The 15,424-nt window shown below is 34.7% G+C and overlaps 3 protein-coding genes across 4 annotated transcripts in view; 1 reads left to right on the forward strand and 2 right to left on the reverse strand.

The window, feature by feature from the left end:
• LOC100865193 (uncharacterized) overlaps positions 1-14,908 on the reverse strand; it is a 56,441-nt gene extending 41,533 nt beyond the window's left edge. The window contains exon 1 of the mRNA XM_031916280.2: positions 14,810-14,908. Coding sequence (XP_031772140.2) covers positions 14,810-14,871 — 62 coding nt within the window. The 5' untranslated portion in view covers positions 14,872-14,908. The remainder of the gene's footprint in view (positions 1-14,809) is intronic.
• Positions 1-15,424, forward strand: part of LOC100870268 (uncharacterized) — a 400,411-nt gene that overhangs the window by 30,202 nt on the left and 354,785 nt on the right. The window contains exon 1 of one of the 2 annotated variants that reach the window (XM_086906261.1): positions 14,258-14,509. The exons of the other annotated variant lie outside the window; for it this stretch is intronic. The gene's annotated coding sequence lies outside the window, so the exon portion shown is untranslated. Of the gene's footprint in view, positions 1-14,257; positions 14,510-15,424 lie in introns of those variants that run through there. 2 annotated transcript variants of the gene reach the window in all.
• LOC100870464 (protein Cryzl2) lies at positions 11,495-14,916 on the reverse strand. Its single transcript, XM_012486078.3, has 9 exons — positions 14,810-14,916; positions 13,872-14,262; positions 13,096-13,329; positions 12,842-13,033; positions 12,562-12,743; positions 12,364-12,455; positions 12,166-12,289; positions 11,875-12,004; positions 11,495-11,760 (listed from the first exon to the last, which is right to left on the reverse strand). The coding sequence occupies exons 2-9, from the start codon at positions 14,121-14,123 to the stop codon at positions 11,734-11,736; spliced, it is 1,233 nt and encodes a 410-aa protein (XP_012341532.2). The 5' UTR covers positions 14,124-14,262; positions 14,810-14,916; the 3' UTR covers positions 11,495-11,733.

The raw sequence follows: 15,424 nt of genomic DNA on the forward strand, positions 1-15,424 counted from the left end.
TGTTATCGAGCTTCTCCGCGTTATCAATGATAATTATTTTTAAATCGTAATTCTAATATTTTGTTTTCCTTTCGCTTTAATAGGTATAATTAATAACTATTTTTTCTCAGTGCAAAGTAAATTAACATTCGCCTTTCTTGAAGAGAGATAGAGAGAGAAAAGTATATTTATAAAGTACATTAGACAAATGTGGAATAAATGTGGAGAATGAACTTTGAGATTCACAAAGGCAAACATAATAACTCGGTATTAATCACTCTGATGTCTACGATCGATTGGCCATGTATTATCGATTGTGCATACATTTGTCCACACGCATTAATGCGCGCGCATTAATTATGAACGATAATATATATATATATGCATGTATAGAGACGATTTTCATTAATGAAAATAATTTCCTCCTCCGATCGGTGGATCGATTCGATAACTGAACAGACGATTCACGGTTCTAAACCGGTTCCACTGGTGCGCTCCAGCCGGAGAAAGGCGTTCATTCACGGGCTGAACAATAAATTATTGTGTCGAATTGAGCCGCATAAATTGAAACGGCGAACAATGGAATTTACGCTATCCCTTCGATTACACGCGGGGGGATGAATGGCGCCAGATACGAAATTCGTAACCTTCGATGAATTGCATGAATTGTATCCTATTTCCGGATTCCGCCTCTAAAATTATTAAGATGTAATAAATTATTCAACCTTTTTCTCGAAACCTCTCTCGTAGCTGAAACGATGTTTTTGAAACGATTTTGGTTGTGTAATAAATAAGGTACATACTTTTCTTCGTAAACGCAGCGATAAAGATTGTGGGGAAAAAATTAGAACGGGATTTTCTTTTCTGTCAGTGATTTATCTAGCATTTGAATAAACGTTTCGTGGAATAATAAAAAAAAAAAAAAAAATCGAGATCGTTTATGGCTATCGCTGATTTCTAATTGGTAGAAAGCACCACCAGTGCTCTCTGGTGGTGATTCTTTTCCTCGTTTCGCTCGAGTAACGAAAGGCGAAACGAAAGATGGCAAAAAGAGAAGAGGACAATGATCGACGAGGAGCAGCGTCGTGATCGATTCGACGCTGGAAGTGACAATGACCTCTTCGAGAGATTTCGATATTTAGTTGTATTTCAACGATAAATTAAGAGAAATTGTCTTAGCTGGTTATTTAAATTCATTTTCAAAGACTTTTATCGAATTCATTTCATATTTGTTCCGCGAACGTATTCAACCCTTAAATGTTTAACACTTTAAAACGAAATATCGATCACGGCATCAGCTTTGTTTGTTATTGATTATTTGTCAAGATTTATCGTTGCCGATTCACAATCAAGATCGCGGCGTTTCTCGTGGCGTAAATAAGAAAGCATTCTCGCGACGTTATCTAACAACGAGAAATCTAAGAGTTCCGTTTCACTTTATGTGGCGAGTTCTGCCACATAAATCAAAGCGGAGCTTGCGTATTATTATCCAAGTGGACGGCTCGTTCTAAATATGATAATAAATCGGCGTGATGTAAACGAGCGTGAGGTATGACGATTATACAGGAATCCGTTCAACCTTTCCTTTTCTACGAGCTGCAACAACACATTGTACACTTCCGAAACAGCTTAATCTTCGAAAGCAGGAAGGAAAAAGGAAAAAGAATAAAGATTAAAAATTAAAAGATGCGTGAAAAATATTTCTCAAAAAAGAAAAAAAGGAAACATAAAACATATCCAAGCTTTCAAAGAAAAAAAAAAAAAAAATTCAATCCATCGTACGACTTCAACTTTTCCATCCCATCCATTCATTGCTCAAAGAATGAAAAAGAAATTTTATTTCTAATTACGCCATCCAAATAATTCCTTTCCTCGAAGAAGCCGCGTCATCGACTCTCAATTGCTTATGGCGCTCGTTTCACGGCTCCAGCGCGAAACGTAAGGGGAATCCCCGTTAAATTGTCTTCACGCGGTCGTCAATCAGTGACATCAGCGAGGCAAGTTTTCTTAATGCCACGCGGCCGTCGCGGCCCGCTAAACAAAAATAAAGATTCCACGCTATGGTCCGGTGGGGGATTCCCTTACGCAACAGGTGGCTAACCTGACCGGCGAAAAAATCCAGAATACGCAATCCTAACTACACAGTCGTACACTATCGGTCGAAAGTTTTCAAAATGTGCTTAAAAATTTGAAGAAATTCGGTTGGAATTTAATTCTCTTAACCTCAAAAAATATCTCGATACAGTTAACCGATATATCGATCGATCCTAATCTTATTATACCTCGCTAAAGGAAGTTAGGGGAAGCCCTGGACGGTTCCGCGATAATCTAGCGTATCCTTTTTTACCGATCGAGGCAGGAGGATTCGTGCAAACATATTTCTCACCAGAGATCGTTTCCGGAGCAATCAACGGTGTAATTGAATTCGCTACTTCCCCGTTTTGTTGGATTTGATAGATTCAAAAGCGGTTTAAAGATGTATCGTTCGACTTGTGCAGGGTACAAGCGATCAATTTGAATTCTGGTTGAGGAAATAGCGGTGAATGGCGTTCTAATGGACGTGTGTCAAGATCTATGTACGGGCTATTTGGCAAGAAACTCGGCGAGGAAGTGAAGCAATGATAAGTTCGGTATACAACGTCTGTAATTTCTCGTTGATCTGGTCTGGTAATTTGAAGATTTTTCTGTGCCTATTGTGTGTTCATTGTGAATATTATCAGCGTGAAAGTGGTGTTTGGCTTATTCTTCATCCGTTCGAACGATTATTTTCTGAGAAAATTTAGCAAGGGAATGAAACAATGATGAAAAAAAAATTTAATAGAAGTTAGTTAGTTAGATGATTCGTAATATATATATATATATATATATTGAATACCTTGTGCTTGCTCGATAATAGATAAAAATTTATGGAGAATTTTATCAGAAATAATAATGATCACAAGTCTATAAATGTTTATGGAATTATAATATAAGCAAACAGGCTACCTCAACACAATAATTCGAGAATAGCCACAGGCTATTATTAGCACGTAACGAATAACCATTTGAGAATGTCATATGGAAAACTAATGCTGACCAACTTAACTCGTTATTTAAATCAAAATTTTTCCATTATTTTCAATCCCATACCATTAATGACTATACCAATTTCAAACACGATAGATAATTAAACAAATCCTTATAAGCAGAAACTTATTAATAATAACCTTCGTATATACTAATCACAATCGTATCTCGATATTACCAACGTTTATTTTCAAAAAAAAAAAAAAAAAAAAAAAAAGAAAGATCGTAATAAGTAATAACTAATAAGTAGAAAAAGAAAAAGAAAAAAAATACGCAAAGAAATCGTCATTCAGAGAGATTTCGCGTCGATTACTCGATTCATTCTCGACGAAAATCTTTTGATGATCGAATCATTGGTGAAATGAAAATCGACGAACCTGAGGTATCCCGCACGATTATCCTTCGAGATCTGGCTGGGATCTTCTCTCAGCTGTTCAGGGGGGGATCAGCAGCAGCAGCAGCAGTCGGGGGTGGGAGGAGGAGGAGGAGGAAGAGGAGGAGGAGGAGGAGGACAAGGAGGAGGAAGAGGAGGAGGAGGAAGAGCGGGGAGGAGGGGAGGGAGGAGGGAGGGAGGGAAGTGTTCTCCTCGACAGGACGAGGAGGATCTATCTGTCCCTTCCTGAGGCACGCAGGATCTCGCGCATGTTACCGCACAGGGATCCCTCACAACTGGCACGTTGTGTCATCGTGTCCAAACACCCACAAGTTCCTCATCGTTTCGATCGAGCCTCGAACACCATTGATATATTTTGACGTGTTGACGGACGGGCTCGTGCCTCACCGCCGTACGTTTATTACCTTCTATCTCACCTGAGTATCGTCACTACGGGTAAACACTTTCTTCCCCTCTCCTCCTTTCCCTCTCTCTCTCTCTCTCTCTCTCTCTCCCTCTCCCTCTCCCTCTCCCTCTTTCTCCGCGGGCACGAAAATAACCGCGATTGCACAGAACACGTCGACGATTTCTTCGAGTTACGAATTCCTGTCCACGGGGCGACACGTGCCGTGAGATCGGTTTCCAAACACCTGGAGAGCCTCGACTCTCTTGGATCAAGACTCTATCCTGGATAGAGCGTCTTAGAGCGAGTTACGGGTGGATATTTTCGTTTAATTTTTCTTTTTTTTTCTTTTTAACCGTTCAACCAGGTGACAAGAAACTCGTCGTCTTGGTTTTATATATATGTATATATATATCAGGATGATGATCGTTCGATTTATTGTTGTTGTTATTATTATTATTATTATTATTATATCACTTTCGCGAATTTTCTTTCTCCCCTTTTTATTCTTTTTTTTCCTCTCGATCGTTGGTCGGTCGAGTTGAAGCACTGATAAAAGAAGAAAGGGGGTTCGTTAGAGGGGGGGAGGAATTATCGGGGGGAGGGGGGAGCAAGACACACGAGGGAAACGCACGCAATGGGGGCCCCACGGAGAACACACCTCGAGATTTGTCAACCTCGCTCGGTGCAGGCGATCGTCAGACTAAAGTCGTCGTTCCACTGGAAACCGAGTACGTGCATGGCTTTCTTATCCCTCCTGTTAGCTCGAAATCCATTCCTTCTCTCTCCTGCTCGCTCGGCCAGCCGCAACCTCTCTGTCCCTCCGACCGCCGTTTCGCTCGCTCTCCCTCTCTCCACAGCTCTATCACCGGGTCCAGAATGGAGGGGAGGCCGAGTCCAAGGATATTCAGGAGCCGTGGAAAAATATATTTCGGCGTGTCCACTTTTTCGTGCACGCGATTTTCGATGATCGAAATTTCGAATTTTTCGAAAGCCTCGAAAACAGTCGAGATTCTCTCTCTCTCTTTCTTTTTTTTTTTTTTCTTTTTTCGTGTAGAGGAAACGCATCCTTCGTCGATGGAGAACAATTGTCGAACCGTGTTTCTACGATCGAAGATCCTTTTCTCGCGCGGAAACGTTTGGAGTAAAAATTGAATGCATCGATTCGAAAGGAATTTATCTGCATTCCTCGAATTAAGTTTCTTCGTCGACCAGGAGTGAAAACAGCGACTGGGTGATATATAAATCATATAAGAAGAGGAGAAATTGTGAATATTGTTCCTTCTCCTTTTCTTTTTTTAAACTTTTATCATAAGTGATAAATATTGGCGAATGATGCATCGATTCTTGGCGCGTTAACAATACCTTCTCAACGCAGAACGAGGAGAGAGGCGAGTAGATCGATGTATCTCGGTTCTGACACCCTGTAATTTTGCGCGCACAGGCGAAAACCTGTGTTTCTTTCAAATAATCATCGAGTGTAATTTTCACGCTCGAATCGCCCTCTGTTTGGAAATATCTTTCTCTACGAAACTACTTCGAAGAATTTACGTTAATCGATGTATAGATTAATCGATTCTTAACGAAATCGACAATTAGACCGCGTGGGCGTGGTCGCACAAGTCAAAGTGATTCTTTTCGTTCGTCACGGCAATTCGAGTGTTTTCACCTTGGTATTAATGCTCGAATTTTACATTTTAAGGTAACCGGATCTGCCGTGTAATTCCAGATTAATCTCTCATTCCTTACACCTGTTAATTTGCATTTGCGTTACCACTCTACCAGGATTTCTTTTTTTCTATCTATCACGCATAATAAAATAAAGTTGACTTCATTTAACATAACTGTTTGATCGATCGACATCCCTTTCTTCGCCCTTAACGTCGATGTTCCATCGATAATTTACAAAATGACGAGAAATTTTGTTACAGAATAGTTTCCTGAATACATCCAAAGATGTTAAAATATCTTTTCTCGAGGGTCCTCCAGATACGATCAATTAGTTCGCGTGAAAAAGTTTCATCGAATTTTCAAATCATTGAATTATTATTACATTTCCTTTCGAGCGATTAACACGTGGACAATTTTCAAATTGTCACAATTCGCTCACGTTTCTTCGACTCTGGTCGAGATTAGCGCACGCTCCGAACGCACACAAGCGCGTTTGATTGATCGATCTAAAGAACACAAAGGTTCTTTGAAACGAAAAAGAAAAGAGAAAAAAAAAAAAATTCGATCGCACTGAGGCATTGAGATAGCTGTTTGGAATTCATACTATTCCCTGGGCTGGATACGACGCGAAAATAGAACAGACAGGAAGGCGGAGAGAAAGAGAGTGCCGCAACGAGAGCTAAGAATCAGCTGAGAAAAGTGCGAGGGAAAAGTGAGCTGGATGGCCTTCGCGACAATTCACTCGTTTCACCTCTTGTTTCGCCGTTCGAATTCGCCTCTATCGGCGAAACCGATCGGCTTTCCGTCAATTCTGCTCGATCGATCGATCGATAAGATACACCGCCATTTTTTTTTCGGCCGTGCAATAAATTATCTGGACTTATAACCTTCCAATTTGTTGATACATCGACCCCTTCGATTCGATCGTTCCCTCCATGTATAGATGTATTTTTCAATAATTTCAATAATTTCGAAAAATATTGTCATCTATCTTGCCCTCTCGCCATCGATTAATATTCTTCGCAAAGAGAATATTGCAGATACTTTCGTACCTGCAATCGAGTCGTTGATTATTGTAATAATGAAACGCGATTGACGAAAGGTCAGTAGAAGGAAAACTAGTCCGTTTTAATGTTAAATCGTAAATTGGCATAAATATTCGCGAGATAATGAAATTTATGAATCCCCGATGATCCCCGGGGAGGCGAAAGGTTTTAAAGGATTGGAAATCTTTCGTAATTGATCGACAGATGCATCTGTTCACCTGTACAGATTTATTAGAATCGAAAAGATCACGGGGTGAATACCGATTTGGAGCAGGTATAACCTGTTGTTCTCGAGTAACAAGCTCTCAAAGAAAAACAACTCGTGAGCTTAAGCTTCTCAAAATAATGACAACCCCCTGTTATTCACTGTAGTCACTTCCTATATTATCTCGTCAGGATGGTCGTCGTCGTCGAGTTTCTGTCGACATCTGTCGACACCGCTGTTAAGACTGAGAAGCGTAATTAAAATATCGAGTGGCATGCTAAATATTAGCCGCGCTGAAAAGAATCGTCTATCCCGCGGCTGTGACAGAAATCCGGTGTTAAAGCTGGCGGAGAAAGGCGGCCACCCACCGGCTTACACAACTCTCTGCTCCAGTTATTAGTATGTGTATCTTTTACGGGTCGAGTTGACGAACGTATCGTCTTGGTACACGATCGAGAGAGACTCTATCGAGATTATCCTTGTTCTTCGTCCATGAAGAAAGAAATTAATAATTTCATTATAGAAATTTCAAATCGATGCTGATTATTGCTGATAATCCTTCGAATTATATATATATATATCCTCGTTTCACGAGAGAGTGAATTAATTCTGATCTCTAATTGCAATTGAATTATTGAAAAATATCGATCGAAATTTCAATCTGATCGATGGACGATAAGGGCCGATGAAAGTGTTATCATTTCATAATGCCACGTAACAGAGACCTAAAGCATTGTTAGGCCTGCCTGTCTACGTGCCACCACAGAACTGAGTGGCACAACAATACACGGCCGGCCATGGTCCCCGCATAACATTAACGCCAGTCTCTGTCGTAACTTTATTATCGTTAGGCCGTGGCTGGAAATATGCCGACCCATAGAGAACCGATCATAATTACCACCGACACCCGCAATTCCCGTCTCAACCCTTCGCGCGAATTAATTAATTTGAAGCCGGGAGTTTGAAGCGTTTAAAGAAGGCCGACATTTTATAATTTTGCAATTTCGTGCCGATCGGGGTCAGGATTTTTAGACAGGATATTTTTACAGGAATAACACGTGGCGTGAAAGTGGATCGATCGGAGTAATTGTGTTTTAATAACGGTTTGTGTAATTCGCGTGCGTTTTAATTTATATACTTCGTTCGTTTCTTGTTGTTGAAAAAAATTCCAAAGTTGTGACTTAATTGTGACAAATTATTGGATTACAAATTATGGTTGAGAGATATTGAAAAAAAAGAAAAAATTTACATCGAAGAATTTTTAAAGTTTTCCATGCTAGATTAAAAAAAAATCAAATCAACGCAGGTGTTTCGCAAAAAGCGTTTGCGTTTTATGCAACTCAATTACGTGTTAACATTTTAAAAACGTGGTATGAATTGAACGGAGATCGTGAAAGAACGAAATTATATTTATTTTTAAATAAACAAAGAAATAGATCACAGGTTCGTTTGAAGTAAAGATTGCGATAGAATGATGAGTTTGAAACGTAATTTATTCACGTTGCAGGCTAATCGAGCGGTTAACCTTTGATAATTATCGGGCTGAAACACTTCCGTTCAGAAAAAAATCTTTTAAATGTCGCTCTTTTATCGCAACGTTAGATCAATAATTAATGTAAATCTAACCGATTTTTATCTCGTGCAAAAAACAAAATTGATTTACAATTAGCAAGACGTCGCGTGAAATGTTTAGGAAAATGTGAAAGTAAATTGAAAATCAAATTTCGTTATGATCGATACTTTGATAACGAAGATGTTGAATAAAAATTTTGCAATCTTATTTATAAAGCACATTGAATTAATCATTACAAAATTTCCAAAATTATTTAATTGAATCGCTTAAAAAAAATCATTGCAAAATTTTCGACGACAATTGATCTAAAAAGTTCTAAAAAAATTTTCAAATCATTGTTTCAAAAAAAAAGAAAAGAAAGATCGAAGAGTGCGTGCAATCGCATCCACGGATCGATAATTTGGACTAATGCGAGGTAATCGTACGCAATGGCGCACGTGCGGCCCGTAGTGTAAGCACAGAAACGAGCAATTTACCGGTCGAGCCGAAGGAAAAGCCTTGCAAATGTCCCTTGCTCTTTTCTAATCATATTAGCATATCTAGGTGAACCGTGCTCCCAAGAGTGATTGTACAGATACGCGATACCATTTCCTTTTATCGTTCTCGCAGACAGAGCGACAAATGCCGCGTAACTGCCACGCGGATATATGCGACTGTCGTAAGCCTCTCCCACTCGTTTCGCGCCACGTACGCGCCTCTGTTTCTCGGATCCAGCGGATCTCGTTCCTGTTTTGCAACCCCGTCGAGATCCGCGAACCAAGCATCTCTGCACGATGGAAACGACTTTGCTGACGAAAATTAAAAAATATCGTTAATTGACAAAAATTAAGGAGTTCTTTCTGAAACTTGTTAGACGAGTTTGAGATTTAGTGAATCTGTAGTATCCTTTTTAAAATCTTGTGTTAAAAAAATCTTTATTGAAAATTATATGAAATTAATCGCCTAATAGATCCTGCCTCCTGTGTTACGCCTCGTGTCCAAGATACACGATCTTTCAATTAACCCGGTGTTGGAAAGAGGATCCGCGGACGATTTGCTTGCCAGATGTCGGAGGCGGAGGAGAAATAAAGGTTCTCGTGTAGATCGAAAGGACAGGTTACATAATAAAACACATTGAGCGCAAAAAGTCAAGTTTCTCAAGTACTTTCGCGTCGAACACGAACGTTTTTCTTTCTTTCTTTATTCTCTCCCTCTCTCTCTCTCTCTCTCTCTCTTCTTCGAGTGAATCGATGGATTTTAGAGCGCGTATTTTATTACACGACACGCGCGCCCTTCGAAATTCCCACTTATCTCTCGAACGATCGCAAAATGGAGCAATTGAACGCCGAAAATGGCGCCTCGATGGTTCGATTTCTGACGTAATTCGGCCCATTGATTGACACAGCATTGATACGTCGATCGTTTGCAACGCAATGTGTTACGTTAAAACGTTCGAGCGATAGAAGAAAGTGATTAATTAGATTAGCTATTTTGCGAATGGTACGATTTCATGATGATGTATTCAATGCGGGTTATTCGGATTGGAAATTTACATTCTATGCGACTTCGCGGAGGAAATTAATGGTTTCACGTTCTCAGGAATATATGAAGTAATGAAGAGGTAAACTGTTTAAATTAGGGGTAACTGTTTCTTAAGAAAGAATAAATGACTTTTTTATAACTCTTGTGAATAAATAACAAAAATTCATTTAATTGAAAAGAATTTTATCAAAAGTCTTTTCTATTATCATAATTCTTATTATCATTGCTAATTAATGAAAACCCAGATCCGTTACACTGGATCGAATAGTATGCAACAATAAAAAGAAATTCTTTTAATTAAAAAATCTGGTTTTACTTGTTTAATACAGTCATATAATCTAGTTACGATTAATTAACTAGAATAAAGTCCTTGATTTAAACAGATAAAAAAAGACAGGTCAGAAATTTCGTTCTGAAAACGAACAAAAAACGAAATAAGATAATTCAGAGGAGGATAAATCGTGATTAAGATTCGAACAAAAGCGATATTTCTCACTTTTCCTCGATCAGATTGGTGATACAAGGTTTTCAAAGAAAACAACGTCATTTGCATAAGGATTTCGCGATATCAGCGTCAATAGAGGATCGAATATTGAAATCGTGTCTCATCACATCTACATCATTATCCAGAATCCCTTGAACCAATTATAATTCTCAATATTAATCCACTTTTTTTAATGAATAATTTTTCTTTCTTGTTTCGTTTACAAAAACAATTTCTATATTCATAATTGGAATGCCAAATATATTGTTGATACTATCCTTAATGATAAAAAAATTAAAAAAAGAAATATTTTCTGAGACTGTGTGTTCGACTGAAAATAATTTTACAAGGACTTTGCCTGAAGGCTGACCATATCGAGTCACTCGATTCACGCAATCTGGAGCACCCACGCCACTTTACGATCCCAAATCACGGTTATCAATTAATCAACACGTTTAACCCTGCCGTCATTCGACCCCCGTAGTGAACGAATTCGAAAGGACAATCCTTTCGAACAGTATGCTTAAATAGTCGACCTACTTTTCACGCTATTCGTAATTTACCAACTATTTATCTAAATAAAAATATGCATATAATGATATTCGTTTTTGTTGAACAATTTTCTGCATACTCAACATTTCTCTAGCTACGTTAAACGTGTCAGAAGAAAAAGATCAGAGAATTTCTATCTTGGATCATTATTCCCAGAGTACCGATAATGGCCTCATAATTTAAGATCGAAACGCGTGTGTATCACCCTGTCAACTGTGTGTTACAAAAGCACAATCACTTTTCTTCACCTCGAATCGAACCTGACAGAGGAACGCAACAAAATTCTTTGCTACCATTAAGGGGAACATATTTATAATCGACGATTTCACGAAGGACCGTTCTCAGGACTTTTACTTCGTGCTTCCTTTCGTCGGTAACACGGCAACAAAATGCTCCAGTTTCGATAAAGGGGTGTTGAGCAATCGATAATGACCACAATCAAGTTAGTACGACATTGCTACTTAAGAACAATCGCATTTATGCAATTTTCGAACGACATAAACAAACCAAAATAATGTCAAAATGTAGGAAAAAATTATGAAAATGAAAATTGATTGTAATTAATTTTGAATGATTAGAAATTTTGAGATAAGTAGGAAAGAAAAGATACTTACTGTGTACTTAATTTTCTATCTCATAAGAAAATGCAAAATATTTATTAAGAAATAGAGTACAGAAAATACAATTGATTTATTATTAATATAATTTTTATGTACTTAATAAAAAGCTTAATTAAATTTTAATTTTGTATCTTTTATTATGCGGGATTATTTATGATAAATTATGATAAAACTTTCATTTTTTTTTTAATAAAAAAAATTTGTTAATTATAAAATATCATTTTCTTCGCTTTAAATTTATTAGCTATTTTTTATATCAACAATTACCTGTGAAATGAATAGTTTTTAATTTTTTAAATAGTTAATTATATAATTATATAATAATTATATAATCGATAGAATAACAACTGTGTGTTAACGAATTATATTTATTACACTCACTTTTCCTGGAGATTTATTATTAAGAATAAATTCCAATGCATCATTTACTTTTGGCAATCCAACAGTCAATACGGATGTTGGATTAATCAAACCTTCCTCAATAAATTGTAAAACATCGTCTCCGGCTTGTCTAATTAAACAAATATTAAAATTAAAGAATATCACATAATTTAAATCTAAATCTAATTTCTTTTAATTACAACTTAATAATTATTATTATCATTTTTTAATAATTTATTAAGAGAAAAAAATTTATGAAACATTTTAGTTTATAAGTAATAATTATTATACCGATATATATCAGGCTTCTCCTTCCTATATTCTCTTAAATTGAATCCACTAACAGTAAAACCATTCTTTGATGCATCAGAATCATTTTTTATAGTTGCTACTGTACCAGCAATCACTATCCTTCCTTTATAATAAACACATTGAATAAATCGTGCAATTTAATTTAAAATGATTACTATTTTTAAATTATTTCTGTACCTTCGCGAGAAAAATGATGTAATACAACAGCAAAATTATCATCACGTAACAAATCTTCCATTGTTATTTCACTTTTGTAAATATTAGTAAAACTAAAAATATAACATATTTAGTATTTATTTACCTACTTATATATTACTACCATTGTTTTTAATTTAATTAAAATCTCACATAAGAATCAATTTTCGTTAAACTTACCAACTTAATATTTTTTTTAAATATTCACCATCTGCATCATCAAAGATTTTTTTAATATCTTTCTCTGCAGCTATCTCTTCAATTTGTTTTAATAATTTACGATCTTTATATTTAAAAGAAGCAAACACACCTTTTTCTCTAGCAAGAGCTGCTCCATCTTCAGTAGCACAAACACTAATTACCTGAATTAATAATCATCGCGAACTTATAACAAAAAGTGACTATATTAGACTTTTTGTTTAATAAATATACATATAAATCTCAAGTATTAAATTCTAACCTGAGCTTTAAATACATTTGTAGCAAGATCAACTGCAGCTAAACCAGTGCTACTTATACCAATATTAATAAAAATGATATCTTCTTCTAGAATGCTAACTTTATTTTCTAATGCAATTAAAGCTGTAATATAATCATCGAGTAAACCCACTACATCAACAGATTTTATCTCAGATGGTACTTTCCAGATATCCTAAAATTTTGCATTTACAATAGAATAAAATACAAATGATTAATTGAAAGGAATCTGCTTACAGTAATTTCTGCTACACACTGTTCAGCCAAACCTCCATAACGCTCCTTATTAAGAGCAATAACTTTATCCCCAATTTTATATCCTTGTTTTTTTGCCTCCTCCCCAACTTGAATCAATTTTCCAACAAATTCATAACCAAGCACTATAGGTAAACTTGGTTTAAATGTGTGTAAATTTTTTGCTAATAATGCATCTGATGCATTGAAAGCACAATAATCAACATTTACAAGGACCTACCAATGCGAAGATACATTTACTTTTTTAATAAGAACTCTATCTAAAATTTAATTTATTATTACAAAAGAAATTATTCCGAAAGAATTTAAATTTAAATAATCTAATTTAACATAAAAAAATATAAAATATTTCAATAATCTTATTAAATAAAAGCATATTAAAATTAACTTTTAAAAAATTATTAAACTCTTTTATATTCTTTCATATTTTTAATTAAATCTATAATAGTTTCATATTCATTTCATTTATCTAATTCTAAACTATATAAAAAATTATTATATATATTACTATTTGTTTTTATTGTTTTTTATATGATGTTCCTCTTTTTTATTTATATAAACAATATCATTGTATATGGTATAAAATATATAAAAAAACATTGTCTAGTTCAAATATTAGAAGAGTTCAATATTAGAATGAAATAATTAATTCAATTATTAGAAAAATTGATATTAGACAGTTGAAAGTATTTAAAAATAGAACAAAGATATTTTAAAACTGTTATTTAAAATTGTAAATCTTTATACATTAAACTTACTTCATTTGCTTGCAATATTTTAGGAGATTCAATATTTTCTAAAATAAGCGGATCAGAGAATTTCTTCAAAACTGCAGCACAAATTTTGCCTGGTTCAGAAGCCGGCATACCACTTTTTGCATTTTCTTCTAGGTTGGAAAACTTTTCATTTTTAATAGAACTAAAACTAACAATTCTTGAACGCATTGACGACTTTTTCAAATGATTATTACAAAAATGCGCAAAAATTCTTCTGCTTATTAATGTCGACATTTTTTTTTCAATCTAAAATTATTATTCAAAACGCAAGAACAACACCCACACAAAACTGTACGGAACCATTTGCTGAATGCAAACGCGCATGCGCACTGCTAATTCAATATCGAATTTCAAAATTTTAATATCGATGAGCCTAAAATCGAAATGAAACACTTTCATATATCGATATTTTAAATCTTTAACGAAACAATTTTAAATTTGTCGCAGTTAACTGTGGGATGTCGTAATATAAACTTACAATTTGTTTAAAATAGTGTTTTAAAATAAAAAATAACGTGGAAAAAGTGTTCAGTGCAAATATATTGTATGTGAATTATGAAATAATCACTTTGGACTACATTATATCAAGCTTTCAATTTTTAAACATCAAATTTAAAAAGGTCAGTGAAAGAAAATTTCATTTTCATTGTATCGCCATTTATCAAATTTGCCATTTGCAAATGCATCAGTTCTTTTCTATTGATTTTATCGATCAATGTTCATTTAATTATTTAAATATCTATTTTCTATTCATTCTATTCAATATATATTCTATTCATAATATATTTTTAAAAAAATTTGTAAATTAATTCTATATATAATATGAGCTATACAAAATTTTGATTATATATATTATAATTTTGAGATTTCATTACATTATTCGTACAAAATAAAAAATATATAGGAATGAAATAACTCACCTATCGCCAAATGTATGAAATATCCAAGTCTTGATGAAATTTTCGTGGCTGTTAAAGGACATGTAGACTGTTTCAGTGAAAACGTCGTAGAATCCATAGTCAAAAATCTACTATCAAAAGAACGCAAATGAATTAAAAAAAAGTACAAATATGAAAATTTTAACTTAACAGTAAATATAAAATTTAACTTAATAATTGACAAAATTTTATTCAATAATATTATATTATTTTATACTAATATAAAAAATATACAAAGTTATATATATTAACATAAAAATAATTAAAATAGGAAAAATTAAATTTTTGCTATGTAAAAATTTTCGCTAATTTTTATCTTAGGCTAATTTCTAAATTATCAAAATTTGATCAAATTAATGGATTTTATGAGAAATAATAGAAAAAAACGAAAATGCGATATTTCGCAATATGATGCAATCTCGATACTTTTCATTGCAAAAAAATTAATAAAGTCGTAATGAATAAAAAAAATTAATGTTTATAAGTGTAATTGTTTCTTAAAGAAATAATTATTAGTAGTATTTCTTCACTATACCTGATAAACAAGATAAAACTTTACACAAACTTTTATGTTTCGTTTGATTTATTCACTGAAAT

Source organism: Apis florea, unplaced genomic scaffold, assembly GCF_048593485.1.
Source record: "Apis florea isolate Af1SG1 unplaced genomic scaffold, ASM4859348v1 contig_2492_pilon, whole genome shotgun sequence".
NCBI classification, from domain to species: domain Eukaryota; kingdom Metazoa; phylum Arthropoda; class Insecta; order Hymenoptera; family Apidae; genus Apis; species Apis florea.